The sequence below is a fragment of the Panthera leo genome, chromosome C2, assembly GCF_018350215.1.
Source record: "Panthera leo isolate Ple1 chromosome C2, P.leo_Ple1_pat1.1, whole genome shotgun sequence".
Classification (NCBI taxonomy): domain Eukaryota; kingdom Metazoa; phylum Chordata; class Mammalia; order Carnivora; family Felidae; genus Panthera; species Panthera leo.
Window position 1 is genome coordinate 82,875,123 of NC_056687.1, and position 26,172 is coordinate 82,901,294.

A 26,172-nucleotide genomic window follows, 5' to 3' on the forward strand; every position below is an offset into this window, starting at 1 on the left:
CCTCTCAGGAACCCCCTGCTCTCTGCATCCCCTACCCAGGAATGTTTGCAGTCACCCACTTAGTCATTCAGTCATGGACCTTTATTGAGTACCTAAATGCGAAACCCTGTTCCAGGCATGAGTTGTACTTGGCACAATGCCTCCCTGACAGCCCCACTCACCAAGCAGGTGTTTCAGTATGGCCTGGTTCTGGTCCCAGAGGCTGTTGAAGGTGTTCCAGCGAGAACGCCCATCGGGCAGGGGATTTCTCTGAATCCAGCCTCCACAGGAAAACTGGTAAAAGTCCTCACAGGGACTCACACTACGGTCCAGAGACTCCAGGATTTTTCCAGCCACTCGAATGCAAGCCTCTGTGAGGCAGGTGCTGTGGGATGGGTCTGTGGCAGGGGACATGGTGGGGGGAAAGGGGGCTGTCGGTGGGTCTGAGAAAACAATGCTTTGGGGAAAGCCATGACAGCAAGAAGGTTGGGAGGAGAGAGAAAAGTTGGGGGAAGACTGGCCCCAACCAGAGAAAACCTTAGGGGTCCTTGAGCCAGAGCCCCCACACCAAGAGGGCTGGTGACAGGTGTGGGCCCACCTACCTCTGTGGTACTGGACCCCCAGGGCCACGAAGCAGCCCAGAAGCAGTGCACCCAGCAGAAGAGAGACAGCTGCTAAGACCAGCTCCAGTTGCGTGTGAGAGCCCAAGAGGTCTCTTGTCCTCTTCTGGAATCCCACCTGGGAACACAGGATGACAGTGAGCTACCAAGCTGCAGGTGAGGATCCAAGTTCACAGAAGTCCTCCCAAAGGGTGAAGACACAGCCAGTTTCCAGAGCCACGGAGCAAAGACGCTAAAGGGGTCAACTTTGGGCACAGGGGCAATGAGGCAGTCTGAGTTGAGCCCTGAGCCTGTTTAGTGCAACGTCATGGCTTACAATCGCCTCACCACAGCCCTAGCGCAGAGGCCAGAGATGGAGGGGAGGTGGGGGCAGGTGACCCTCCAGGGCAGCCCAGAGCTTCTGGGTCTGCCAGACGTCCTGTCAGGGCTGGGGCCTGGCGAGAAAGGGAGAACCCCCTTGCCCACCTCCACAGCGTCCGGGGAGGCCCCGCCCTCTACGGGGGTCTCAGGTGCGTCTTCCTCCCGCAGCGTGGTCCGTTTGTACTCCACCATCTGCCAGACAGTCGGGGGCGCCAACCGAAGTCAGGCAGAGAGGGCTCTTTGGCCACGGCCCTGCCCCAGTGCCCCTGGCCTGGCCAGGCCCCCTCCTCTCTGCGGTGAGGGCCCCCTCTCTCCTGCCGGGCTCGCCGGCCTGGGCCCCCCACGCCCGACCCGCGGCCCCCTCTGAGACTCAGCCCTTTCACCGCCAGCCCGAGCCCCTGCCCTGCCGACGCCGCCTGCTCCCTCAGCCTCACCCCCTCCACCCAGGCCTCTCCCCGGAGCCCGGGGCTCCCACTCACGTTGCCGCCACCGCCCAGCTCCTGCAGCGCAACGTTCATGGTGGAGTCGGGGCGGGCGGCACCTTAGGGCTCCCGGCGGCTGGCCCTTGCCCAGGCCTCGGCCTCGGCTCCTGGCCCCCAGCCCTCACCGCCGCCCGCCATCAAGGCCTCTGCCGCAGCCCCTCGCTCCGCCGCCGCCGCCGCCGCCGCCGCCCCCGCCTGCCCGAGCCCCCTCCCGCTGCGGCGCCCCGCCCGAGGTGGGGGTAACGTGGGGGGAGGAGCGTGCCCGCCGCTGCCCGCTGCCCGCCGCCCGCCCTGTGCGCCGGGACCTGGACCTCGCTCGGGTGCCGGCGGCCACCCTCCAGCAACACCAGGACCCCTGTCCTCTTCAGGATCAGCCTACCCCCCTCCTAGCAACACTCTCCTGCCAGCCACCCATAATTTCCATGCCTTTGACCCAGTCTCAACCCCCGGTGATATTTCTTGGCCCAAGTCCTCGAACTGCAGGCCCTCCCACCCCCTTTAAACACCTTTGGGAAATTATGCTCTCGGGAGGACCATCTGTCCCCAGCAGTCCACACAGCCCCTCCTCAACCAGCATAGGCAAAGCAGAACATGGGGGTCGACCCACATTCAGAGGGTCCATACAGCATCTACCCAGAGAGCACACAGACCCAGAGTAACACAGGCAGGCACTCAGCCCAACACATGGTCCCTGCACACACACAGTATACACACTGCACACTCACCATGTAGACCTGGATAAGGCACCCAGAGCCAGCACACAAACTACACCGTCCTTCTCTACACACACAGCACACATATACAGCACACACACAAAGTACATGGGCAACACACACACACACACACACACACACACACACACACACATAATCCACACTCTGACTCCACTCTTACATGTTGCTTCAAGACTGCACTTTTACTCCCCAAGATAATTGTTGTCATCAGATCATCTCACAAAGGGAGGGTTACAGATGGTGACAAATCGGCAGGGAAAAAAACAGCCATGTACAGATATTTAAAGAAAAGACGTGCTAACACTTCTAACTTAAGGAAAGCAAACCATTTTATTTGGGAGGTTTACAAGGAAAAAAAAAAAAAACACCAAGCAATATTTAACTGAGAGGCAGTAGTGTGGCATCTACGCATCTGCCATCTGCCTTCCATATTGTCATTCCTTAATCAGGCCTGGCGGTGTTGCAGTCTGCTGCACTGAAGAGTGCCCAGGCTTTTTGCCACAGTTTTTTTTTTTTTTTTTTTTTTTAAAGTGCCTCATCCTCGTCCCTCTTCCCCAGCAGAGTTCATGAATTTGACGTGAGAAGACTCAGAATGGGGGCAAATCCATAATCAATTTCTCAACACTCACGTCAGTCCTCAGCTTGCTGCATAAGGTTTTAACATGGGTTGCTCTTGTGGCTGAGAAAGGGTGGCTGATGAATGCATTGGGTTAAGAATGTGGATTGCTTCCTTTGGCATTTCCACCCCCTTCCCTGTCCCCCCCACCCCCACCCAATTGCATGCTCTCAAGTTGGAGACATAGGAGACAGTACAGTGTCATAGGTAGGATGAAGGATTCTGGATTCAGACTCCATGCCCTCACTTGTAAAACTGAAATAAGAGTAGTGCCTATTTCAAAGGACAGTGTCTGGCATATAAAGGGCACTCAATGTGTTAGCTGCTATTTTCGTGTTATTGTTGTTAAAATTCTGCAGGTAGAAATGAGAACTGTAAGGCGGGAGGAAGCCTGTCCTATTTCCCAGGTGTTAGAGTAGGTAGATGGGTTCTAAGTTGTTTAGCGGTTCCCTGTGCAAGAAGCTTTCACATCTAGCCATACTGGGGTCTGCAGCAGCGAGGCCCTGGGATATCCACTCACAACAAGTTTCTGGAGTTATTCATGTTCACTCTGATGCAGCATCGCAGTGGCACTCGCCTCTTCCCCTTGTCACCTACAAGCCTGGATGAAGGGAAACATGTTAGCAGAGGCAGTCTTGGCCCGTGGGAAATTCCACCATGGCATGACTATGTGAGTGTAACCGAAGCTACTATATAAGGGCTTCTGGCAACAGGCTCATTAGAAATAGTCCCATGCCGGGGCGCCTGGGTGGCTCAGTCGGTTGGGCGTCCGACTTCGGCTCAGGCCATGATCTCGCGGTCCGTGAGTTCGAGCCCTGCGTCGGGCTCTGTGCTGACAGCTCAGAGCCTGGAGCCTGTTTCGGATTCTGTATCTCCCTCTCTCTCTGACCCTCCCCCGTTCATGCTCTGTCTCTCTCTGTCTCAAAAATAAATAAATGTTAAAAAAAAAAAAAGAAATAGTCCCATGCCTACTGCAATGCCAAAATAGAAATAGCAAGCCTATATAACACTTTAGTATACTCCAGCCACTGTTCTAGGTGCTTTACCTCTATGTACTCGTTTGCCCTTATGGCACTTATGAAGCCATTTTACAGATGAGCAGACTGAGGCATAGAAAGGCTGAGAGTCACACAACTCATAAGTAGCAGAGCTGGGATTTAAACCCAAGAAGTCTGGCTCCTTTCTGGAGAGCACTTTGGCAACATGAATCGAAAGGAGGTTATACTTCCTTCCAGCATTAGTTGCTTGTCTTCTGCCACATTTTCTCTGAAAGGGCTAGGGGAAACACATCAGTTTTCAAGCCGGACAGATCTGAACTCAAATCTGGGCTCAATGCTTTATCAGCTGTATCATCTTTATCAAGTGACTTGAAAGCTCTGACCCTTAATTTTCTTTATCTGTAAAATGGGAACAATCGTCAGTGTCTCAGAGAGTTGCTGTGAGAATTAAATGCAGCCACGTATGAGAAAGACTGGTACCTAGTTTTACAGTGTTCTCAGTTTCACTAGGCTTGGCCTAAATGGACATTTCCTTTCCATGCCTCTTTCGTGATTCAAGTTATTTATTAGGCTCATAACTATTCCTGATTACATGTTAAATACCCTACTCTGAGAGGTCGGAGATTGCTCTAATCTATAATTCTCTTTTCTTTCCTCTGTGTTTGTCACCCTGACTCTTTTTCTTCTCTCATTCTATTGTTTTTTTCTCTTTCTCTTTTCTGCTCTTCTTTTCCTATAGGAATGATCTTTCTTTTGGTCTTTTTTTCCCTCTAAATTGATTGTGAATTGAGAGGGAATGGACAATGGCTTATGTGCTAAATTTACAAGAACAATGTAGTCATGAAGATAATAAGACACAATAATGTCCAGTGTTGACAAAAATGGGAAATATGGGCACTCTCTACATTGCTGGTGGCTTATAAATTGATAAAACTTTTTGGCAGTATGAATCAAAAAATGTAAGTGTATATAGCCTTTGAACCAGAAAGTCTTATTCTGGGAAATTGTTCCAGGAAATAATCATTATCCATAGGATGTTTGTATCAACTAGCTTTTGCTGCATAACAACCCTCTCCAAACTTTGTGGATCAAAATAGCAAACATGTATTATTTCTTATATTCTTGCAGGTTGACTAGGTGGTTGTTCAGTTCTGGTTCAGCTCAGTAAGAGTTGGAGGGCCTAGCTGAATGGCCTCACTGACATGTTTGGGCCTCAGTCGGGATGACTGGACCCTGTCTCTGTATGGTGTCTCCTTCTCCAGGAGGAAAACCCAGGCTCGTTCATATGGTGGTATCAGGATTCCTAGCAACAAAAAATGGGGCAAGCCTCAGTATATAAACAGTTTTCAAGCCTCTGCCTATCCCACATTTGCTAATGTCCCTACACAGCAAAGCAAGTCAGATGGTCAAGCCCAGATTTAGGAAGAGAGAAACAGAATTTACTATTTGATTGGAGGAGCTACAAAATATTGGAATCATTTTTTTCCTACAATGTTTGTTCATCACAGGACTGTCTGTAATAACAACAAAAACAAACAAGAAGAGTAGAGGACAAAAAAAAATTAAAGGTCTTCTCAAATAAATCAAACATCCATACAATGGGATAACAATGCAACATTTATAAATGACTGAAAGGAAGAGTTAATGCTATAGGGAAATGTTCTCCATATAGAATTAAGTGGGGGAGTAAAGGGTTACAAAATCTTATTTTTGTGAAGCAAAAAAGTATAAAGCACAGATTTTATTTATTTTGTTTATTTATTTTGGGAGAGAAAGAGAGAGAGAGCGTGTGCTCAAGCACAAGTGGCGAGGGGCAGAGAAAAAATCCCAAGCAGGCTCTGAGCTGTCAGCGCAGACCCTGAGCAGGTCTTGATCTCACCAACTGAACCATGAGATCCTGACCTGAGCCAAAATCAACTCAGTCGTTTAATTGACTGGGCCACCCAGGCACCCCTAAAAAGCACAGATTTTAAAAAAGAGATTGGAAGGACAGCAACAAAATGGTAATATATCTAATGATGAGATTACTTTTAACTTCTTCCTTATGCTTTTCTGTATACAGTTAACAATTCTACTGTCCTGCACTTACCTAAGCACTTCACATATGTTAATTTAATCTTCACAATGACCCAATAAGATATAGTCTAGCAGTATCATTGTCCCTATTTTACAGATGAGGAACCTAAGACACAGGAAAGCTTACTAACATACCCAAAGTCACACATCAGGTAGAAGGCAGATCCTTGATTTCATTCTAAACTCCATGCTCTTTTAACTATTATTCTTTCTTCTAAGTCAAGTGATTTGTCTGGAACCAGAGTGTGGTGTTTGGTAAATGGACTATATCATTGGTTTTAAACCTTTAAAAAAAAATCATCAGGGGCGCCTGGGTGGCTCAGTCGGTTAAGCGTCCGACTTCAGCTCAGGTCACGATCTCGCGGTCCGCAAGTTCGAGCCCCGCGTCGGGCTCTGGGCTGATGGCTCAGAGCCTGGAGCCTGCTTCCGATTCTGTGTCTCCCTCTCTCTCTGCCCTTCCCCCATTCATGCTCTGTCTCTCTCTGTCTCAAAAATAAATAAACGTTAAAAAAAAAATTTTAAAAATCATCAAACACTTTTTCTTGCAAAAGTAATATACTCCAGAAGTAGAATAAAAAGATGAAATTCCATCTGCCAGGATCCCAGTAACATCCTCAGAGAAAACCATTATTAGTAGTTTAGTATGTATCCTTCCATATCTTTCTTCTATATGCAATTACATACCTAAACACACTGTGTGTATGTGTGGGTATGCATATATGTGTGTGTATGCTTTTTCCCCATACATGAAATTATACTCTACCCTCATTATTTGGTGACATTTGGCCGGCTTTGGAGATCTTATCATGTCAATCTACACAGATCTGCCTTATTCCTTTTTGCGACTTAATCAGTTTCTTCTAAATAGAATGAGTCCCAGAAATACCCTCATGGTATGGACTTCCTTTGACAGGCTGGGAGCAAAGGGCCCCCAGAGAGAGTTTAAGAAAGGAGAAACATAGTCATGAGAGATGTAAAAAGATGACCCAAACATATTTGTAACAGGTTGTATTTGTTTCCTAGCATTGCTGTAACAAAGTACCACAAACTGAGTGGCTCAAAACAACAGAAACTTACTGTTTCACAGTTCTGGAGGTGAAAAATCCAAAATCAAGGTCGTGGCAGGACCATACTCCCTGGGAAGGCTCTGGAAGGAACCCTTTCTTGCCTCTTCCAGCTTCACCTGGCTCCCAGCAATCCCTAGTGTTCCTCGGCTTGGCTCCCCTTCCTCACATAACCTTTTCCCCTGTGTGTATGTGCCTTTGTGCATCTATCCTCTTATAAAAACATCAGTGATTGGATTTAGGGCCTACCCTAATCCAGTACGACCTCATCTTAGTTTAATTAATTACATCTGCAAAGACCTTATTTCCAAATTGAAGTTTATACTCTGAGGCTCCAGGTGGACAGGAATTTTAGGGGGCTTCCTATTCAACCTGCTACATAGGCCTAAAGTTTCCACCTTAATAAAAGTGGCATTATTACGCAATTGACAAAAAGCATAGTATTCTGTTTAGAGCATATGGATCAAGTCCACTAGGCTTTGAGGGACTCGCAGTTGAGAAATTCAATGCACTGTCAAAAAAGTGTAAACAAACTTAATTTCATATTAGCTGTGAAAACAAATTTTCATCTCATGGGTAGGGAGGCAAAACTTTAGAATTTTCAGTAGAGGATCACAATTTAAAGGCCCCCTCCTGGGGCGCCTGGGTGGCTCAGTTGGTTAAGTGTCCGACTTCGGCTCAGGTCACGATCTCGCGGTGTGTGAGTTCGAGCCCCGCGTCGGGCTCTGTGCTGACTGCTCAGAGCCTGGAGCCCGTTTCAGATTCTGTGTCTCCCTCTCTCTCTGACCCTCCCCCGTTCATGCTCTGTCTCTCTCTGTCTCAAAAATAAATAAATGTTAAAAAAAAAAAATCTTAAAAAAAAAAAAAATAAATAAATAAATAAATAAAGGCCCCCTCCTCCCCCATCCACCTGGGTGGCTCAGTCGGTTAAGTGTCTGACTTCAGCTCAGGTCATATCTCATGGTTTGTGAGTTCAAGCCCCACGTCTGGCTCTGTGCTGACAGCTCAGAGCCTGGAGTCTGCTTTGGATTCTCTGTCTCCCTCTCTCTGCCCCTCCCCTTCTTGTGCTCTGTCTCTCTCTCTCTCATAAATAAATAAATATTAAAAAAATTAAATGATACCCCCAACATTTTTATAACATAACTGTAGCTTATATAATGCAGTATCATTCTGATTTTGCACCTAGGTCTTTTGCTTTAATCATGACCTGGCACACACAGAAGGAACTGGAATAAGATTATTTAAGAAGGAGCTAACCAAATGAATTCCAAGGTAAATTGTTATTCCTCCAATCTTTTCATTCTGGGGATAGGCAAGAGAATAATTTCAATTCCCCAAAAGCATTCTCATCTCATCCTTAGCAAGAACTCTTATGGTCCCTTTAGCACTTTTGGTGAAGGGAGGCTCATTACTCCTGAGACAACCCACCTCACATAAGGACAACGATTTCATCTACAAAACTGTCCTTAATGTAGGTTCTATCATCTCTAATGCTTCAAACTGGAACATGGAGGCTCAGAGAGATATGCATAGTATGCAAACACATGAGGAAAAGCTTAGAAGGATATATATTAAAGTTTTCACGTAACTTTGTGTTTTCCTGAAATGTTAATGGTACAGTGAATACATTTTTTTTCAGATTTTATTTTTAAGTAATCTCTACACCCAAAGTGGGGCTCTAACCTACAACCCCAAGATCAAGAGTTGCATACTCCACCAACTGAGCCATCCAGGTGCCCCAAAATGAATGTATTTTTTTTAGATTAAAATAATTGAAAGAACTTTGTTTTTCATATTCAGTGTTAATGATCTATTACGTTTTGAAAACAACTCAAGGTCCTATGAATGTATTTTTTTTTAACTATAATTATAAAGCCTTAAGTTCAAGGTCACACAGAAAGTGGCAGGGCCAGGATTGGAACCCATTGCTAGACAACTTCCAATGAGGGTAGAATTTTCTGGACTGTCTCCTAGTGACCCTGAGCTCCAGTGTCTTGTCATTCCAGGTCTCAGGGCTCCTTTCATTCAGCTGGGCCTCCACCTCCAGCTTTGGCTCTCATCCCAGAGAGCAGGATACAGCTGAGGAGGACTTGATAGGGATGAGACTCCAGGTCTGGGGCCTTGAGTGAATCTTGCACAGAGGTATTCTCTGGGACCACTCCCTCCCCCAATCCTGGTCCTTGAGGGCAGCCAACATTGCATTAGCCTCTGCATCCCCAGGAGTAGCTCTTGGTGAGAAGCTGTGGGAGGAAGGAGACCCAGCACCAGGCAGCTTCACTAACTGTGTGATTTGAAGGGAAGGAGGTAAAGCGCTTCGGAGACAGTGGAGACCCCTCCGCCCCGGGTATGGACAGAATGTACAGGATGATTATTACCCAGATCATTGCTGTCGTCACCTTCGCCGAGTGTGGGACCTCCCCGCCCTTCCAAGGCCAATGATTGCGCCAGAGCCCCTGCGCGCTAGCAAGCAGGTGACGCTGCCGCTGACGGCCAGCTGGGGGTAAGGGAGAGTAGAGGGGGGCCTTCGCGTCGGTGCAGCGAGAACTGCCACGTGATTCCCCGCAACGACGGCAGGCGTACCCTCTGTTCCTCCCCATCTGCCTCCGGATACCCACAGACTGGCGCCGCGTCCTCAGGCGCTCCGGGCTTCCCCGCGTCACCTGCAGCCAGGGCGCCCTCCGCGTGGCCGCCATTCATTTCCTCCTACACAGCACGCGCAGCCCTAGCCTCCAGAGCCAGCAGATCTGCGTGGCGCGGCAGGCGCTTTGAGCCCGAGTTTCGGCTTCAGCAGCAGGGTTGAGGGTCTACCCTGGTGAGCGCCCGTCGGCCCAGTAGCGAGATTCCTCCTAGAAGAGACCGAAATACACAGAGACTCAGGAGAGGCAACAGTGGCACGTAGGTACAGGGGCCAAGCATGGAGACATACGAAAGGCAGAGACACTTACGAGACAGACGTAGACAGAGACCACGACACAAAGCGATACGGGGCGCAGAGACAGATACAGACACAGAGAGATAGAGGGACATATAGATAGGCAGAGAGAGACACAGCAGGGCAGAAAAGCACTCCAGATAAACAGTTTAAGACCTAAAGACCAACCCGACACGAACGCGCCAACGGCGGTGACAGCACTCACCCGCCCGCTTGAGCTATTCCCGAATCCGCGGGATTCTCACAGTCCAGCACTAACCAGTACGGGATCCTCCCTCCCTCTCCCGCCGCCAGCGCGTTTCCCAGGTCCCCTCTTTCAGATGCCGCCCAGGCTCCAGGCTTCTGGCCCGGACCCGCCCGCCAATTCCCAGTCCCCCTTGCTCGCCTCCCTAGGCTCCTTACCAGACCCTCCTCCCTCTCCTCGGTTTCTGGGCTCCCTCCCGCCCCCCTCCCCTCCCCAGACCCGCCTCTCCCGACCAGATCCTGCACCCGTTGGCCGGTAGGATTCGCCCAGCCGCCACTCCCGCCATTGTGCAGGACCCTCCCACTAACACTCCCTGCCCTTGTTTGAGTGCTGGGCGCGCTCCTGTCGCTCCCGCCCCGCCTCTCTCCCCTGGCCGGTGCCCGCCCCACCTCCACCGCGCCCCGCCTGCCGCGCTCTGCGGCAGTCGGGCGCTCATCGTCATTCCGCTCTTGCCGCCGCCGCCACCCCCGCCCCCCGCCCCCGCCCGGTCCCCGTCACCACCTCCGCCGCCGCCGCCGCCGCCTGCCCAGCGGCCCGGGAGGCGGAGGCGCGGGGGAGGAGGCCCCGCTTGGCTCCGCAGCCCCGGATGCTGCATGACTTCATCCTTCCGCCGGCTACCCTGCTGAGCTAGGGCCGGTCCGGCAGCTAGCCCGCCGCCCGCGCCCCGCTGCAGTCCCGCGCCCGCCCCGCGCCCGCCCCGCGCCCGCCATGTCCGAGATCCTGCCCTACAGTGAGGACAAGATGGGCCGCTTCGCCGCCGACCCCGAGGGCTCCGACCTCTCGTTCAGCTGCCGCCTGCAGGACACCAACTCCTTCTTCGCGGGCAATCAAGCCAAGCGACCCCCCAAGCTGGGCCAAATCGGCCGAGCCAAGAGAGGTATGCGGCCGGGGCCCGGAGTCGCCGCTTGACCCAGAAACCCTTCGCCGGCGCCCCCCGGCTGCGGTTCCCCGCCAAGCGCCCGCAGCTCTTGCCGCAGACCAGCGCAGCCAGCCGCTCGCCGGCCAGGGTTTGGGGGGGGGGGTGGTGCCCCCGCTGCAGTCTTGTGTCCCTCTCTTCCCCTCTCCCGGGAACGCAGTGCCCCGGATTCGAGGCTCTCCACCTCTGGAAGTAGAGTCCTGACACCCGGGCGAGGGGGAGGGGCCGGCCGGGGCATTTGGGGCTGCCTGAAGTGGGAACGTGGGGCTACGGGCCGTTTCTTCAGGATCAAACGCTGAATTGGTGGATGCTACGGAAGAACCTTCGGGTGCGAAGGGACGTCCGATTGGAGAAAGGACAGCGGGGCTGGGGATTCGGTTGTCCTTGTTGTTTGCATGGGGAGGGGGCTCTGTTGGTGCCAGGATCTTAAGAGGGCTTCAAGCGGCGAGAGGGTTAGGGTGAGGAGAGGGTTGGACCAGGCGAAAATTCTGTTTGAGAAGAGGGTCTGTTGAAGAGGGGGCTCCCACTAGCAAAAGGAAGATCAGCTCGGATGGAGGAGAGCTCAGGCGGCGGGAGGATTTGGACCGGGAGGTAGAACAACTGGTTGGAAGAGGGGGCGTTCCTGCATCGGGAGGGGAAGAGGGTCTAAGGGGACTGGGCTCGGCGGTGGGGTCGAGTCGACAGGAGAATTCGGATGGGGAGGGCACAGTGGCACGGGCGTCCGAGGGGCGTCGCTGGGCCACGGGAAGTAGCTGAGCGGGGCGCGAGGACACGGGGCCCATTCTCGCCGCCGCCCCCCGAGGCCGCGCGGCTGACGCGCTTTCTCCCTGCGCAGTGGTGATCGAGGATGACCGGATAGACGACGTGCTGAAGGGGATGGGGGAGAAGCCGCCGTCCGGAGTGTAGACGCGCCGGCTCGGGCGGCGGGCTCCGGGCCCAGCCCCGCAGCGGCCAGGAGCGCGGGCCGGCTATGCGGCTGCCGGCGCCCCCCGCCCCGGCCCAGGCGCCCGCGGGCGGGGGCTGCAGGGCCGCGCCGCCTCCGGGTTGGAGTCGCTGCCGCCGCCGCCGCCTGGCACTCCGGAGCTGTCCGCTTCAGCACCACGGCGGCGGCGGTAGCGGCGGCGCGGACCGGCCTGGAGCCCGCCGCCGCGCTCATGCACTTTAGAACCTCGGGCCGCAGCCCCACCCCGCACACCGGAACGGACACAGAGACCCACGGCCCTCGGCCCCCGACCCGCCCCCTCCCGCACGACTCCCCTGCCCCGCCCCTCTCCGGCCGGTCAGGTCCGCAGAGCCGGCTACCGGCCGGGGTCGATTCGCGTGCGCGCGCGCGCGCGCGCGCGCGCAGCCAGGGATGTTTGGCTGCGTATTTGCATGAGCTTCCCACCTACCTGAGCCCAGCCCTCCAGGCTGCTCTTCTCTCCCACCCCTGTCTGGCGTGACCCCAGCCTTAGCCTCTTTCTAAGGGACTTCCTCAGCACATTTGTATTTTTATATCCGACTCTTTGTTTACTGGCTCCCCTCATGGTTCATGCCCTCCCTCCCCCAGTCTCGGCCACGCTCTTCTGCGCCTGGCAGATAGGATGGGTGTTGAGTCTGAGATGGAACAAGCCCTAACATGGTAACCAACCACATGGCCAGTCTGCCCAGGCCTGACCCCAGGCGGCTCTCTGGCAGACCCCTCCTCTCAAGGTATCACCTTCCAAGGGCCCAAGTCTGATTTTACCTTGGACCCCTGCATCCTGCCCCTGGGAACCCAAGTGAGGACTGCTCTGCACCTTTGGATGACACCTGTGGCCCTGGAGATGTTTTCACCCCAGGGGTGTCCTTTGTAAATGTTCCTCCATCCTCACTGTACCAGGAGTGTGTGAATAAACACAGACCTCCCTGTGTGTGTGTGGCCACTGCTTTGGTCTGCTCAGGAGCCAGGCCAAAATGGCTCCAATCCCTTTTGGGGAGGGGGCAGATAACTTGGGAATCTCAGGTGCATGTTGCTGGTAGGGGAGGGTTGCCAAGTAAACACAGGCAGGCCAATCTGACTTGAGGACATCTTACAATGTAGCTTCCTTTGGTAAATATACAACCTAAGCAGGATAGGACACTAGAGCTTGGGCTGGAGCTAGGATCAGAAGCATAAAGCAATCTTGATTCAAAGTCTGCAGCCTCCCGTAGATAAATCCAGGTTGAATGGGGGTCAATAATAGGCCCCAGGGATGCAGGTCTCTGAGTCTGGCTGGCATGTGGAGCAGTTATGCTGAGCTTTGCCCCAGGGGATGAATCGTTGGTAGTTCAGTAGGGTAGGGGAGGAAGTTAGGGAATCCAGGAGAGATCTGAGGAACCCAAGAAGGAAACCAGAAACCTTGGATTTGGGATCTAGTTTAACCTAGGCTGTATTGTTTCATGTGGGGTTGCTCCCATCAGCTCTATCTTAGGCATGGTGCCTCTGGGATTGTGAGCACCTTGAATCCAACCCTAAATCCAAGCCCTAAATCAGGAATTCCAAGTACTTGAAGAGCCCAGGGGAGAAAGGCAGGGAGGACTGGAGGACATGCCTCTGGCCTCACAGGTGAATGGCACTGAGGAAGTCCTCGTGATCCGAGTCCTGGAGGAAGCAGGGTGAGGTGGGAGGTCTAGCGGGTGAGAGGATCTCAGTCCCAAGGGCAAGTTGGGCTACAGTGAGTTCTTTACCCTTCTGCATGAGGTAAAGATGGAAGTGGAAGCCACTGCCATAGGTTGCATGCTTCAGGGACCAGCCATATTGGGCTTGGGCATAGTGTCTGATCCGAAAGTGGGGCGCAGCTGAGGTCAATGAGATGAATCGGCCTCCAGGGACCAACACCCGGCTCACCTGCAAGGCAGACAGAGAAGCCACTGGTGAGGAGTCCATCTCCAGGTTCTCAAAGGTTAGTATTGCCCCAGATGCCTTCCTAGGTACTACCCTATGTTCCATAGCTCAGGGCTCTCCATGGCAAGAGTGAGCCTTCTTCTCTGCCCCTACTCACTTCATGGGGGTAGGGCTATATTCTACCCAGGTAAGAGCATGGGAGTGATGTCAGGTGCATGGGCACTGCTTTCCTGTCACCCTCCTAGTCTGTGTTACCCATCTGGAACCTGGCTGTTACCTCATCCCTATTGGCAGCTTAATAGCTAACCATCAGCATCTGTGAGCCTGGCCACTCCAGGCCCCTATAATCTTTACCCAGCTTAACCTTCCTTCCGGTAACCATGGTCCTAAAAGTGAGCCATTACCGATTCCAAACTATATCTCCTTCTGACTTCTGAGTTCTTTCAACCTCCCAAAACCCCAGTCCCTCCTCCCCACCTCTTGGTCTACCCTTTCTTGTGGCTCCCTCACCTCACTCAGCACCTGGTCCACAGTGTGGACACCTTCAGAAGACACAGTCCAGGGATCTCGTTCTCCAGCTAACAGGGCATCCAGTGTGCCCTTCTCAAGCACCACATCGAAGGAGCCACTGGGGAAGTCCAAGGCCCGCACATCCATGGTCTCCCAGCGCAGGTTGGGCACATGGGCATAGCGAACCCGCATAGCAGCCACCACCACTGATGAGTAGTCCACACTGGTCACATCAGGGAAGCCTCCAAGAAACAGCTCATAGCTCAGGGCACTGTTCCCACAGCCTAGGATAGGAAGGGATGGAATGGGTGGCAAAAGGGCTGGGTTAGATTTGGTTCTCACTCCTGAAATTATCCATCTACTCTTGGCCCATCTTCTATCAGCCTAAACCCTCCCATACCGAGGGAGAAACAGCAGAGTATAAGAAAGAACACAAATTTTGGAGTCATAGTCATGCAGAACTGGGCACATATCCTGGCTCTAACATTTCTGGCTGTGTAGACTAGGGTAAGTTGTTTACATACCAGGAACTTGGATTTCCTACTGAGAAAAATGAAGATAGCAATATCTAGCCTACATGCAGGATGTGATACACTAAATTTAAAAACTAAGGGGTGCCTTGGTGGCTCAGTTGGTTAAGCATCCAACTTCGGCTTAGGTCATGATCTCACAGTTCGTGGGTTCGAGCCCTGCATCGGGCTCTGTGCTGACAACTCAGAGCCTGGAGCCCGCTTCAGATTCTGTGTCTCCCTCTCTCTTCTCCTCCCGGGCTCACACTCTGTCTCTCTCAAATATAAACAAACATTAAAAAAAAAAAAAAAACAAACCTAAAACAGCTGGAGAGTAGCTGCAGGAGCTCTGAAGCTCTGAACTTCAGAGTTCAAAGATCTAGATTCTGCTACCTCTGGTCACACAGCCATGGCAAGTCATTCAACTCTGAGCCTCAGTTTCCTCATAGACAGAATGGGGATAATACTGGCATCATTGGAACCATAACATTATTTGGATAGTGTTAGTATTATCCCAGTCCCTAACCTCTCAGAGAACCTTTGAGGATATCAGCCCTCACAGTCTGAGGATATCAGACTTCACATTAGGGGTTAGTATCCTACTTTGGTTTCCCAGGCAGAATTAACAATTGTGGGGGAACTCGGTGGGGACACACAGTGGAGTGGATTCCTTGTAATTCCTTAATGTATTGAGCACTACATATTGGGTTCTGCAGATGAACAGGTAGCTCATGCTCTAGTGGGAGGAAAAGATGTGTATTCAGGCAACTGCCATATAATGCGAAGCGAGTTTCAATAGGGACAGTGTGCGAAAACACATAGGATGGCTCCTGTCCCCACCTCTGGTGGGTCAGCCAAGGCTTTCAGAGAAGGTGATAACCAACCAGAGTCTTGAAGAATCCTAACACTCTGGTGGGAAGTACCTGGAAAGCAGTCCCAGAGGGCAGAGTATGGTGAGAGATGGGACAGAAGTTAGAGGACAGGATGTGGACCCAAAGCATAGGTGTGACTTCCTTTGAAGGTATGTGGGCCTCTTCCAGGCCCTCTTGTGGTCAGTCTCAGCCTGAAAATGGAGCTGGATGGCAGTTCTGGTTGACCCACAGCTCTTGGGCTTAGATTGCCTTTAATCCTCATTTGCCTCCCTAAGAGGATCACAGGATCAGCTGTTAGGATAGCCCTAATCTAGTAGGGTTTGGCACCTGGACAGGGCACTGAGAGGCTGCTGGCTGGTCCTCAGCTGCCCCTTCCTATGTCCCTCCTCAGGCCCTACAGCTGAGGAAGAATACTATTTTGCCTAGGAAAACCCAGTGTGTGTTTTTCCACACTGGAACTACAAGCCCAGAGAGATACACTGCATGGAATCAGAGGTGAGGGTGGATGAACAAGAGACCCTAAGTCAGTTCAGGCTAAATTCCCACTGGGTTCTCTGACCCACAAACTCTTCACCATCCCACATCTGACCTCATATGCCCATAGAGCTCTGCCCAACTGTGGACGAACCCAAATTTCCTTTCTTTGTCCCCCATGGTACAAGAATGGCATCTTCCAAGAGAAATTCGTCCAAGGATGAAGAGAGAACAAAACCTGACCACAAACCAAATCATACTTACAAAGCAGCGATTCCTGGTCCTGCTGCCTCAGTGATTGGAGGCTAGCAACTAAGAGAAGGGTCTTGGGAAGGCCATTGCTTTCCTGGATGAGGTTTTAGGGAAGCAGAGCCCTGGAGAAATGCGCCACATCCAAGAACCCATCACATGGGAGCCCAGAGCTATGCGGACCCTATCCCAGCACCAAGAGACAGATGTATAAGCCAAAATACCAATTCACTAACTTATAATAGGAAAAATAACCATCATAGGGACTGAGAAGGCTGTCAATCCTGGTCAGTCCCTTTTCTCTATACAGAAAATATAAACTGAAGCCGAATTATGATCAAAAGATTCCTATAAGCACAGAGTCAAGCAAGGAGAATCAGAGTTGTGTGACACTGGCAAAGCTGGGAAAGCCATATGCCTGCATCCACCACGAAGATATTCTAGCCATGGGTAGAAGACACACAATTTTCACAATTTCTGACTCCCATTTTCAATAATAATAATAATTATAACTAACAGTCATTAAACATAGGGTTCTATGCTAAGCACTTTGTAAGAATTATCTCAGGTCATCTTCAAGGTAGCTCCAGATAGAAGATACCCATAATCACCATTACATGTTCTCAATGGGGAAAATGAGGCTGCCCAAAGTGGATAACAAACTTGATCCTAAGGTCACACAATCAGTGGTTGAGCCAGAATCCGGATACAGGACTGTCTCACAACAGAACCAGAGCTATTAAACCACTATGCTAAACTGTCTCAAGAGGTCTACTCACCTTCAGTAATGACATTCCAACTTTGCCTGTATCAGTAGGACCTTTAGGTTGTAATTCACAATGTTTTTATCAGTTTGAACAGAGTTCTAGATGCCTCTCTATGCCCATCTGTGCTGTGCAGCAAGAGAAATAGAAGCTCTGGAGTCCAATGGCTCTCTTACTTCACCACTTACTTGCTGCGTGACAGTAGTAGGCACTGTCAGTGCTCAGACTAGATCCCTTTGGAGTGTTTCTAGGTCTTGGCCTGTGTTCTGACAGTTTGGGTTTCTGACACTTTAGGCTGAAACTACTCTCAGGGAAACTTTGCCTTATGATCCCAATCCTCCTTGGCCTTTCCCCCTTCCCTCTTCCCTCACTCTCTTATCAATTTCTCCTTCAAGCACATTCGTAATAAATGACTGGGACATGAATCCTAAGATGAGTCTTAGATTTGCTTCTAGAGAACCCAACTTGAGACAATGACCTAGAGCAAAGGTCACTAAATCTAGCTTGCCATCTGTTTTTATAAAGTTTTACTGCTATACAGCTATTATGTATCATTTACTTATGTATTGTCTGTGGCAGTACTGAGTAGCTATGACAGAAACTAAATAGCCCACAAAGCCTATGGTATTTACTACTTGGCCATTTTCAGAAAAAGTTTATCAACCCCTAACCTAGAGTAAGTCTTCTAGTAATTATCACTCACTTCTATGGGTCGTCGAGGACTAAATAAGTGAAAAAGGGCCCAGCACATTCCCTAACACCTACCAGGTGCTCAGCTTATGTCTGCCAAGGTGGAATGTTCCATAGGGTACTCCCAAGTTGTGGGTCCTGTTCTTAGATTTTGAGAATCTTGCCTAGAAAGTTTTCCTCTATGATTTTGAGACTTTTCTCCCCTCTACCAAGAAAAGGCAACCTCCCAGTCAAGCAGATATTAAGGCAGTGTTATTCTGCAAATCACCAGCATGAGAATCAGCTGTGGGTCTGCTGAAACTACAGAATCCCAAGACCCACCTTAGACCATCCCCGGAATTAGAATCTCGGGGGGGGGGGGGGGGGGTTCAGCTTTCCAGGTGATTTTGATGGACACTAAAGCTTGAAAAACGTAGATCTACGGTAAATTTATAAACAAATACAATGGTTTAAAAGCACACAACTCAAGAGAATTTTTACCTCTGGGGAAAAGGGGTTTGGGGGACCACACAGAAAACCTTAAATATACATGGGGTCTTTTATTTTGCCAGGTATTATTCTAGATAGCTTTCATACTCAATTATCTTAAAAACCCAATAAGTAAGTACTCATTTTTTTAAGGCTGAGAAAATGAAGGTGCAGAAATTTAGGTGTTTGTCCATGATTCCACAGCTTAAGATTCTATGCTTCTGTCCATGATTTCCACGGTTAAGACTACATAAGCGAAGAGTTAACTACCTCCAGGGTCCAAGTTCATAAGCACTAAGTTATACTTCCTTTCTAGTCCTAGGAATGTTCTATTTCTCAAATTGAGTAGGGTATACAAACACAGATTATTTATATCTTACACATATACTGTATTATAGATGTCTCATATATAAGAAATATTTCACATAAATATAAACATACTTTTACAAATACCAAAATAAAAACTATAATTGGAAGGAAACCCGTTGCTCAAACTTCACTGGAACCCCCAAGGCTGGCAGTGGGAGAAAACCCTGAGGGTGCAGCTGGACCTCTCAGAACCCGACCTTGAATCCCTGCATTTGAACGTTCGTGGTTGGAGAATCACACCAATCTTGGCTGCAATCTCCCCTCCGACCTCAGAAGGCGCTGTCCTCGTCCTCACTGCACTTGGGGGTTAGGACCAACTTTCAGTTAGGGCTCGAGAATGAAGAAAAGTCTCTAGATGACAGTGGCTTCCGGTGCCCATTGGCCCTAACAGATAAACGCCAGGCATCGTGCTCCAGGTGCCTTAACGTGCCTTATCCGACTTGAGCTCGCAGTTCCATTTCTAGAAGTGAATTTGAAGCTTAGAACGAGTTCACAACTTATCCTAAATCATACAGCCAACTAGCGTTGGGACTTGAACTAGGTGCTCTGAGCTCTCGAGTGCTCGAGGCTGCCTCTCGAGAGACCGGGACAGGGTCCTAGGACACCTACCAAACTCAGAGAGAGACTATCTTCCTCCACGGGGCCCTTGAACCAGAATCTCTTGACTCCCGTCGCCCTGGCTAAAGACTACCGAGATTCTGAAGGTACTGGATCTTGGCTCCCACTCGGGTGTCCTCCAAGGGGGACAAACAGACTCGAGAAAAGCGGACAGGGCCAGGCCGGGACAGGACGGGTTCAGCCAGTTCCACCTCGGCTGCGCAGCACCAGGACTACCCACCTAGCACGAGGATACGGTCTTCGGGCCGCAGCTCCGGCTCTAGGAGTGCACGGAAGGAGGAGAAGTCCCCGAACCACTCGTAAGGGGCAGAGTCAGCCGCATTCCGGTAGCGCTGGTCCCAGTACTGGACCTCACGGTACCAGCAGTTCTGCTCTGGTATCTCGGGCGGGGGTGCTGGGGCCCCTGGAGAGGCCATGCCTGCAGCTGCAGAACCGCCAGGACACACAGCCCGCACCTCTAGAACTGGGCTTGGCGCCCCTATGTAGCCAATCAGGATGGTAGCATTCAGGGGGCGTGGCCCTTGTGTCTCCGCCCACCACCTGCAGTTGCTCAACATAAACACGTGGAACTTCCGTTCTCTAGTAAGCGCTCTTTGAAGAATACTCCGGGTAGGAAAAATTACAAGGTTCAGAACTTGAATCCTCCAACTGCACTGCGCCCTCACTTCTGAGAGCCAAACTCATACTAGTATCAGACTCACTCGGCTCATCACGGCTTCTTTCATTTCAGTTTGTCCGGCTCCGTCAATTAAGAAGTCTGAAAGTTAATGAAAGATTCATTTCTATCCAGTTTTGAGCACTCTAAAGGCTCACAGAGGAGGCGAGAGGGGCGCGGACACAGGTCTTGTTCTCCAGGAGAGACTGGCATGAAACACAGACGAAGTGTGATGCCAAGTGGGGGAGGACATGAACAGGAATGTTGCTTTTCTGTTGCATCTATTTTAGCACCTGTATGCCCAGAATCAAGTATGTACGGAGGAGTGAGATTGTTCCTGCACAAATGGAATGTGAAGTCCATCAGGAAAGAGGTGGAAGAAGTAAATTTTAGTGGAGTAAATAGGACACTGGAAACTGGTTAGCTATCAGTCGGTTGGGATGGTCCGCGTGGGGAGCGGAACCTAAGTGCAGAAGGGTTGGGCTTCCGGGGTAGCGGGCCAATACGAGCGACGCACCGTCAAGATGGCGGCGGGCCTAGGGAAACGCGGCCGGGGAGGTCCCTTAGCTCGAATGGCGGGATCCTGCGGACAATGGCTGCGGCGCGCCTGGCAAGAGCGGCGCCTGCTGCTGCTGGAGCCGCGCTACACGCTGCTGGTGGCCGCCTGCCTCTGCCTGGCGGAGGTGGGCATCACCTTCTGGGTCATTCACAGGGTGGCATGTGAGTGCGCCGAGGAGGAGGGGAGGGTAGGGAGAGGGACCCGAACCCCCTACTTAAACTGGGACCCAGATTCGGAGCTGAAATCTAGCCCTCAAATCCAAGCAGTCTTCAATTGCAGACCGTAATTTTTACCCAGGTGCCAAGCCTGCTCCACAGAAAACCAAACGCTATCTTAATCCCTCCCCCATGATGGAAGGGGCGACCCTAGAGATTGGCCCTCTGCCCTGAACATACAGCCTGCCAGGTTAAGAAAATAAACCAGCCTAGAAATCAATCAAAGGCTTGGGTCCGAGTTAATGTACTGCTGCTCCTTCATGCCTCTGTGGTTTTGGACATGTCCCTTCCCCTGTGGGGTCTCAATTTTCTCATCTGTTCACTTCTGAGGTCTCAAAAGTCGTTTGTCAATAATGGCAATCTGTGACCACTTGAGTCCTTTTGGTCTTATTGGGGGCTCCTTTCCAGGCTGAATCTAGATACTGGGCTGAATGAAAGCTTTCTTGCTAAAGATGATTAATTCAGCACATATTTATTGAATGTTTATTACATGCTTAACACTACTAGGTGCCAAGGGTACAGTGGTGGAAAAGGTAGACACATTCCCTATTTAGATGTGTGAGCTTGGACAAAAGTGAGTTAGCAGAAAATTACAGTGCATCATACTCCTTATACTGGTAAGGGTACCATAAAGGACACAAAAGGGCACTTACATCAGACTTGAGTTAAGGAAGGCTTTCTAGAGTCCCCCTTGAAAGGTTAAGAGCTAGCCAGTTGAGGAAATAGAGAAAAGGGGAGGAGAAAGAGCACTGTAGGTAGACAGAGCCCTGTAACTAAAATCTTCAGTCAAAAGAGAGTCAGCTTCCTTTGAGAAACTGAATGTTTTTAGAGCTGGAATAGATAGAAATCAAGTTCAGGTGGTAGAGAGGAGATTGTAGAAGTTGAGACCAGATCCTGAAGCAGTCTGTAAGTTGTGTTAAGGAGATAATTAGCATGGTGGTTAAGAATTTAATAGGACCTCATGGAGTTCTAATCTCATTTCTACCCTTCCTAGCTCACTGATCTTGAACGAGTCACTTAACCTCATTAATTCATAGGTTCCTCTTCTAAACATGGGAATAATAGAGTTTGGTCTTTTTTTTTTTTTAACATTTATTTATTTTTAAGACAGAGAGAGACAGAGCATGAACGGGGGAGGGGCAGAGAGAGAGGGAGACACAGAATCGGAAGCAGGCTCCAGGCTCTGAGCCATCAGCCCAGAGCCTGACACGCGGCTCGAACTCACGGACCGCGAGATCATGACCTGAGCCGAAGTCAGACGCTCAACCGACTGAGCCACCCAGGCGCCCCTAGAGTTTGGTCTTTATTTTAAGAGCCTTGAGGAATCATTGAAGGGTTTTAAGCAGAGAGATCTAACATGATTTCTATTATAGGAAGCACTTTCTGGTTGCAGGGTGGGAAATATGTTGTGGGGTGAAAGTGGAAGCTGGGAAACGAATTACGAAGTTGTTGCATCATTGAGGCTAGAAATTGTGTTCGGTCCAAATTTGAATATGTAATAGCAGAAGAGGATGAGATAGTAGAGTCATGTAGGATGAAGAATAGGCAGGATTTGGTGATTGGGTGTTGGAAATAAGAAAGAAGGAAGTGTCAGAGATGTTACCCAGGTTTGTGACCTAGGCAGCTGGGAGGTTGATGGTGCCATTCATGGAACCTAGGAAGGGGAGCAGATTTGGAGTGGATGGTTGTGTTCAATTACAGACAAGTTGCAGATGCTTGGGTTCACCCAGAGAATGTCAGATAGGCGGTGAGATAAGAGTTGTGATAGAAGTCTTGGGAATGAGCTGGAACTCTTGTGTTTTGTTTTGTTTTTTAAATTTTTTAATTGTTTATTTATTTTTTGAGAAAGACAGAGTGCAAGCTGGGGAGGGGTAGAGAGCAGGAGACACAGAATCCAAAGCAGGCTCCAGGCTCTGAGCTGTCAGCACAGAGCCCGACACGGGGCTTGAACTCACGAACTGCGAGATCATGACCTGAGCTGAAGTTGGATGCTCAACCGACTGAACCACCCAGGCGCCCCTGGGACTCTGTTTTGATGGGTGGATGTGTGGGGGGGCAGACAAGTTCTGAACTTGGAAGTAACCACACCATTTCTGTCCTTTTCCAGATACAGAGATTGACTGGAAGGCCTACATGGCCCAGGTGGAGGGCGTCATCAATGGCACCTATGACTATACCCAACTGCAGGGTGACACTGGACCTCTTGTGTGAGTGGGGATAGCAGGTTCAGTGAGGACATGAGGGGCCGACTGGATACCAGGCTGAATAGCCTGAACCAGACTCCTCTTTCAGGTACCCAGCTGGCTTTGTGTACATCTTTATGGGGCTGTATTACGCCACTGGCAGGGGCACTGACATCCGCATGGCCCAGCACATCTTTGCTGTGCTCTACCTGGCCACCTTGCTGCTTGTCTTCTTGATCTACCACCAGACCTGCAAGGTGAGTCCGTGCTACCAGGAACAGGCGGCCCCAACTGGCTGTGCTGGGGAGTCGGGATGGCTCAGGGTTGGTGAGCTGACCTTGTTCCCCATTGTCCCACTTCTCAGGTACCTCCCTTCGTCTTTTTCTTCATGTGCTGTGCCTCTTACCGTGTCCACTCCATCTTTGTGCTGCGGCTCTTCAATGACCCAGTGGCCATGGCGCTGCTCTTCCTCAGTATCAACCTCTTGCTGGCCCAGCGCTGGGGCTGGGGCTGCTGCTGTTTCAGGTCACCACCCCTTCCTTCTCCCCCCTCTCTTACTCTGTATTTCCATCATTCCCCCCTCCCCCCCCCCCCCCCCCCCCCAGTTTTCTGCAGCGGAGGGAGTAAGGGAGTGACCAGACAATATATGGGTCAGTCAGGGTCCCACTGGACAAGTCTAGGATCTGTAGAAAGTCTCCGCCCCACCCCTCAAGAACATATACCCTGTTCCTAGCCTCTGTTCCCTCTAGACAGCATCTGTTGTTGGAGTTGGCCCTTGTACATTCTGAATACTGTAAATATGTATTTGCTGGCTCAGTCTGGTTATAGAGACTTGATATCTGCTCCTTACTCTCAGTCTTCTCCCAGGCTGGCTTATCCTTTTTCCAGCAGTTTTAAGGGTGGACCCCATCCCAGAGCTTAGTGGCAGGGGAGGGGAGGAGTTGCTATGTGTGTGTGGGATACATGGCCCTGGAGCTGATCTCCACCCTTCCTCTCCCCTCCCTACCCTAGCCTGGCAGTCTCTGTGAAGATGAACGTGCTACTCTTCGCCCCTGGGTTACTATTTCTTCTCCTCATGCAATTTGGCTTCCGTGGAGCCCTCCCCAAGCTGGGCATCTGTGCTGTCCTTCAGGTACCCCTTCCACCCCTTCCCCTTTCTAATGAAGAGGAGGCCATTCTCTGGCCTTCTTCCATCGTTGAGACTTCCTCAGAACTAACAGACAGGGTTTTGGAGTTGATTTTGGACTAGGCAACGTTACCTCTGGGCTTTACTTTTATTAGCTATAAAATAAGGGTGTTGAACTATATGGTTTCTGAGGGTCTCTCTCATTCTGCCCATTTATGACTTGATGAATCTAAACTTAAAGCACTGTTATTACCTGCCTTCTCAGCTTCTTTGGCCCCAGACTCTGGTCTCGATGAGGAGGCTGGCTTTCCTGCTATTCCTGGTGGGAATTTGAGAACCTCTGAGACCTACACCCTCTGTCCACTCCCCTTGGTGATTAGCATGAAGGCTGGACTTGAGCCTGGGCAGCTCTGCTGACATCACACATATCCTCAGGTTGTGCTGGGCCTGCCCTTCCTTCTGGAGAACCCCATTGGCTACCTGTCCCGCTCCTTTGACCTTGGCCGCCAGTTTCTCTTCCGCTGGACAGTAAACTGGCGCTTCCTGCCTGAGGCCCTCTTCTTGCATCGTGCCTTCCACCTGGCATTGTTGGCCGCCCACCTCACCCTGCTCTTGCTCTTTGCCCTTTGCAAGTGGCACAGGTGAGAAAGGGGAGCAGTGTCACGGGTCAAGTTGGGGCAAGGAGTGTAGGGCCTGCTTGGGGGAGACGTGAAGTTCATGGGGGGTGAATCTAGAGTTTGGCCTAGGATGGGGGCTTGATAAATGTTTGAATGGCTTCTCCCCAGGACGGGGGAAAGTATCCTGTCGCTGTTGAAGGATCCCTCCAAAAGGAAGGTTCCACCACAGCCCCTCACACCCAATCATATCCTTTAAATCATGGGAAGGTAAGTCTTGCCCTCGCCAGGTACAGTTGGGGTCCTGGTCTGTTAGCCCTGGTGCCTGGTGACCTGGGGGAGGGAAAGGAGGTGCCAGTAATAGCCACAGGCCCTGTTCATGGAGGAGAGCACTTTACATATTTAAGTGTATTTTATTCTTAATCTTAAATATTATTTGATTTACCATTATGAGTACTCACTCTGCCTGGTGTGCTAAGAGATTTACATACATTCTAACATGTAAAGCTCACAAGAGACTCTGAAATAGGGAGGGTTTTGTTTGTTTATTTGTTTTATTCTCATTTTAGAGATGACAAAATCAGGGCATTGAGGAGTTTAGGTAATTTACCTAGGTCACACAGCTTGTAAGTGATGGATTTAAACTCCCTGGGCCTTATGGCCCCAGTATTACTGTCTCCACATTAGATTGAGGCACAGGTCTGGAGAAGTTAAAAAATTCGTCCAGAAGTATGCATCTCGGAATGGCAGGGCCAGGGGGCTATCTGACCCCAAAACCTTTGCCCCTTTGCTTTGGAACCTCCCTCTCCCCTCCTCCCCTCCCCCCCCATCCCAATTCCTGCCCCTTCTGCTCCTGCCCTTGGCCTTGACCACTGCATACAGATCATCTCTACCCTCTTCACCTCCAACTTCATTGGCATCTGCTTCAGCCGCTCCCTCCACTACCAGTTTTACGTCTGGTATTTCCACACACTGCCCTACCTCCTATGGGCCACGCCTGCACGCTGGCTTACACATCTGCTCAGGTACTGGCTGGGACACCCTGGGCGAGTGGGAAGGGCTAGGGAGTTCCTCGTCGCAAGGCTGACTGTGGAGGGTTGGGAGCGAGCTACGGGGCTGCAGGTCTAGAAACTGGGCAAAACCTGAGCTTTTTTCTCCTCTCCAGGTTGCTGGTGCTGGGCCTCATTGAGCTCTCCTGGAACACATACCCCTCCACATCCTGCAGCTCTGCCGCCCTGCACATATGCCATGCTGTCATCCTGCTGCAGCTCTGGCTGGGCCCCCAGCCATTCCCCAGGAGCATCCAGCACAGCAAGAAAGCCCACTGAGATCCACTTCCCTTCCCCTCCAGTCCACTCTTAGGACCCTGGATGGGGATAGACTCTATGCCTTTCCCAATAAACCTTACCAAGCCCACTGCTGTGCAGCCTA

The 26,172-nt window shown here is 50.9% G+C and overlaps 3 protein-coding genes and 1 long non-coding RNA gene across 9 annotated transcripts in view; 2 read left to right on the plus strand and 2 right to left on the minus strand.

The window, feature by feature from the left end:
* Positions 1 to 19,834, minus strand: part of LOC122198342 (EEF1AKMT4-ECE2 readthrough transcript protein) — a 32,295-nt gene extending 12,461 nt beyond the window's left edge. The window contains exons 1-4 of one of the 3 annotated variants that reach the window (XM_042902954.1): positions 19,610 to 19,834; positions 14,377 to 14,660; positions 582 to 717; positions 162 to 377 (exon numbers count right to left, since the gene is read on the minus strand). In XM_042902954.1, coding sequence (XP_042758888.1) covers positions 162 to 377; positions 582 to 717; positions 14,377 to 14,660; positions 19,610 to 19,805 — 832 coding nt within the window. In that variant the 5' untranslated portion in view covers positions 19,806 to 19,834. Of the gene's footprint in view, positions 1 to 161; positions 378 to 581; positions 718 to 926; positions 1,152 to 1,438; positions 1,512 to 13,071; positions 13,870 to 14,376; positions 14,661 to 19,609 lie in introns of those variants that run through there. The other 2 variants (XM_042902955.1, XM_042902953.1) reach the window with 2 other exon arrangements.
* LOC122198345 lies at positions 8,826 to 10,152 on the minus strand. Of its 2 annotated transcripts, none has more exons than XR_006192946.1 (3): positions 10,067 to 10,152; positions 9,545 to 9,775; positions 8,826 to 9,169 (listed from the first exon to the last, which is right to left on the minus strand). It is a non-coding gene; the product is annotated as an uncharacterized LOC122198345 (long non-coding RNA). The 2 variants fall into 2 exon arrangements; XR_006192947.1 differs by having other exon boundaries at positions 9,305 to 9,775.
* Positions 10,687 to 11,978, plus strand: CAMK2N2 (calcium/calmodulin dependent protein kinase II inhibitor 2). The gene is made up of 2 exons (XM_042902956.1): positions 10,687 to 10,982; positions 11,857 to 11,978. The coding sequence occupies exons 1-2, from the start codon at positions 10,814 to 10,816 to the stop codon at positions 11,925 to 11,927; spliced, it is 240 nt and encodes a 79-aa protein (XP_042758890.1). The 5' UTR covers positions 10,687 to 10,813; the 3' UTR covers positions 11,928 to 11,978.
* Positions 19,835 to 20,562: 728 nt separating the features above from the next.
* Positions 20,563 to 26,157, plus strand: ALG3 (ALG3 alpha-1,3- mannosyltransferase). 3 transcript variants are annotated; one of them, XM_042956049.1, is made up of 9 exons: positions 20,563 to 20,764; positions 22,926 to 23,025; positions 23,111 to 23,258; positions 23,366 to 23,526; positions 24,013 to 24,133; positions 24,563 to 24,768; positions 24,913 to 24,989; positions 25,622 to 25,766; positions 25,907 to 26,157. In XM_042956049.1, exons 1-9 carry the CDS (start codon positions 20,569 to 20,571, stop codon positions 26,067 to 26,069), a joined length of 1,317 nt encoding a protein of 438 aa, XP_042811983.1. In that variant the 5' UTR covers positions 20,563 to 20,568; the 3' UTR covers positions 26,070 to 26,157. The 3 variants fall into 3 exon arrangements, with proteins under 3 accessions (XP_042811983.1, XP_042811986.1, XP_042811984.1); XM_042956052.1 differs by having other exon boundaries at positions 20,563 to 20,727; XM_042956050.1 differs by lacking the exon at positions 24,913 to 24,989 and having other exon boundaries at positions 25,624 to 25,766.
* The last annotated feature ends 15 nt before the right edge of the window (positions 26,158 to 26,172 follow it).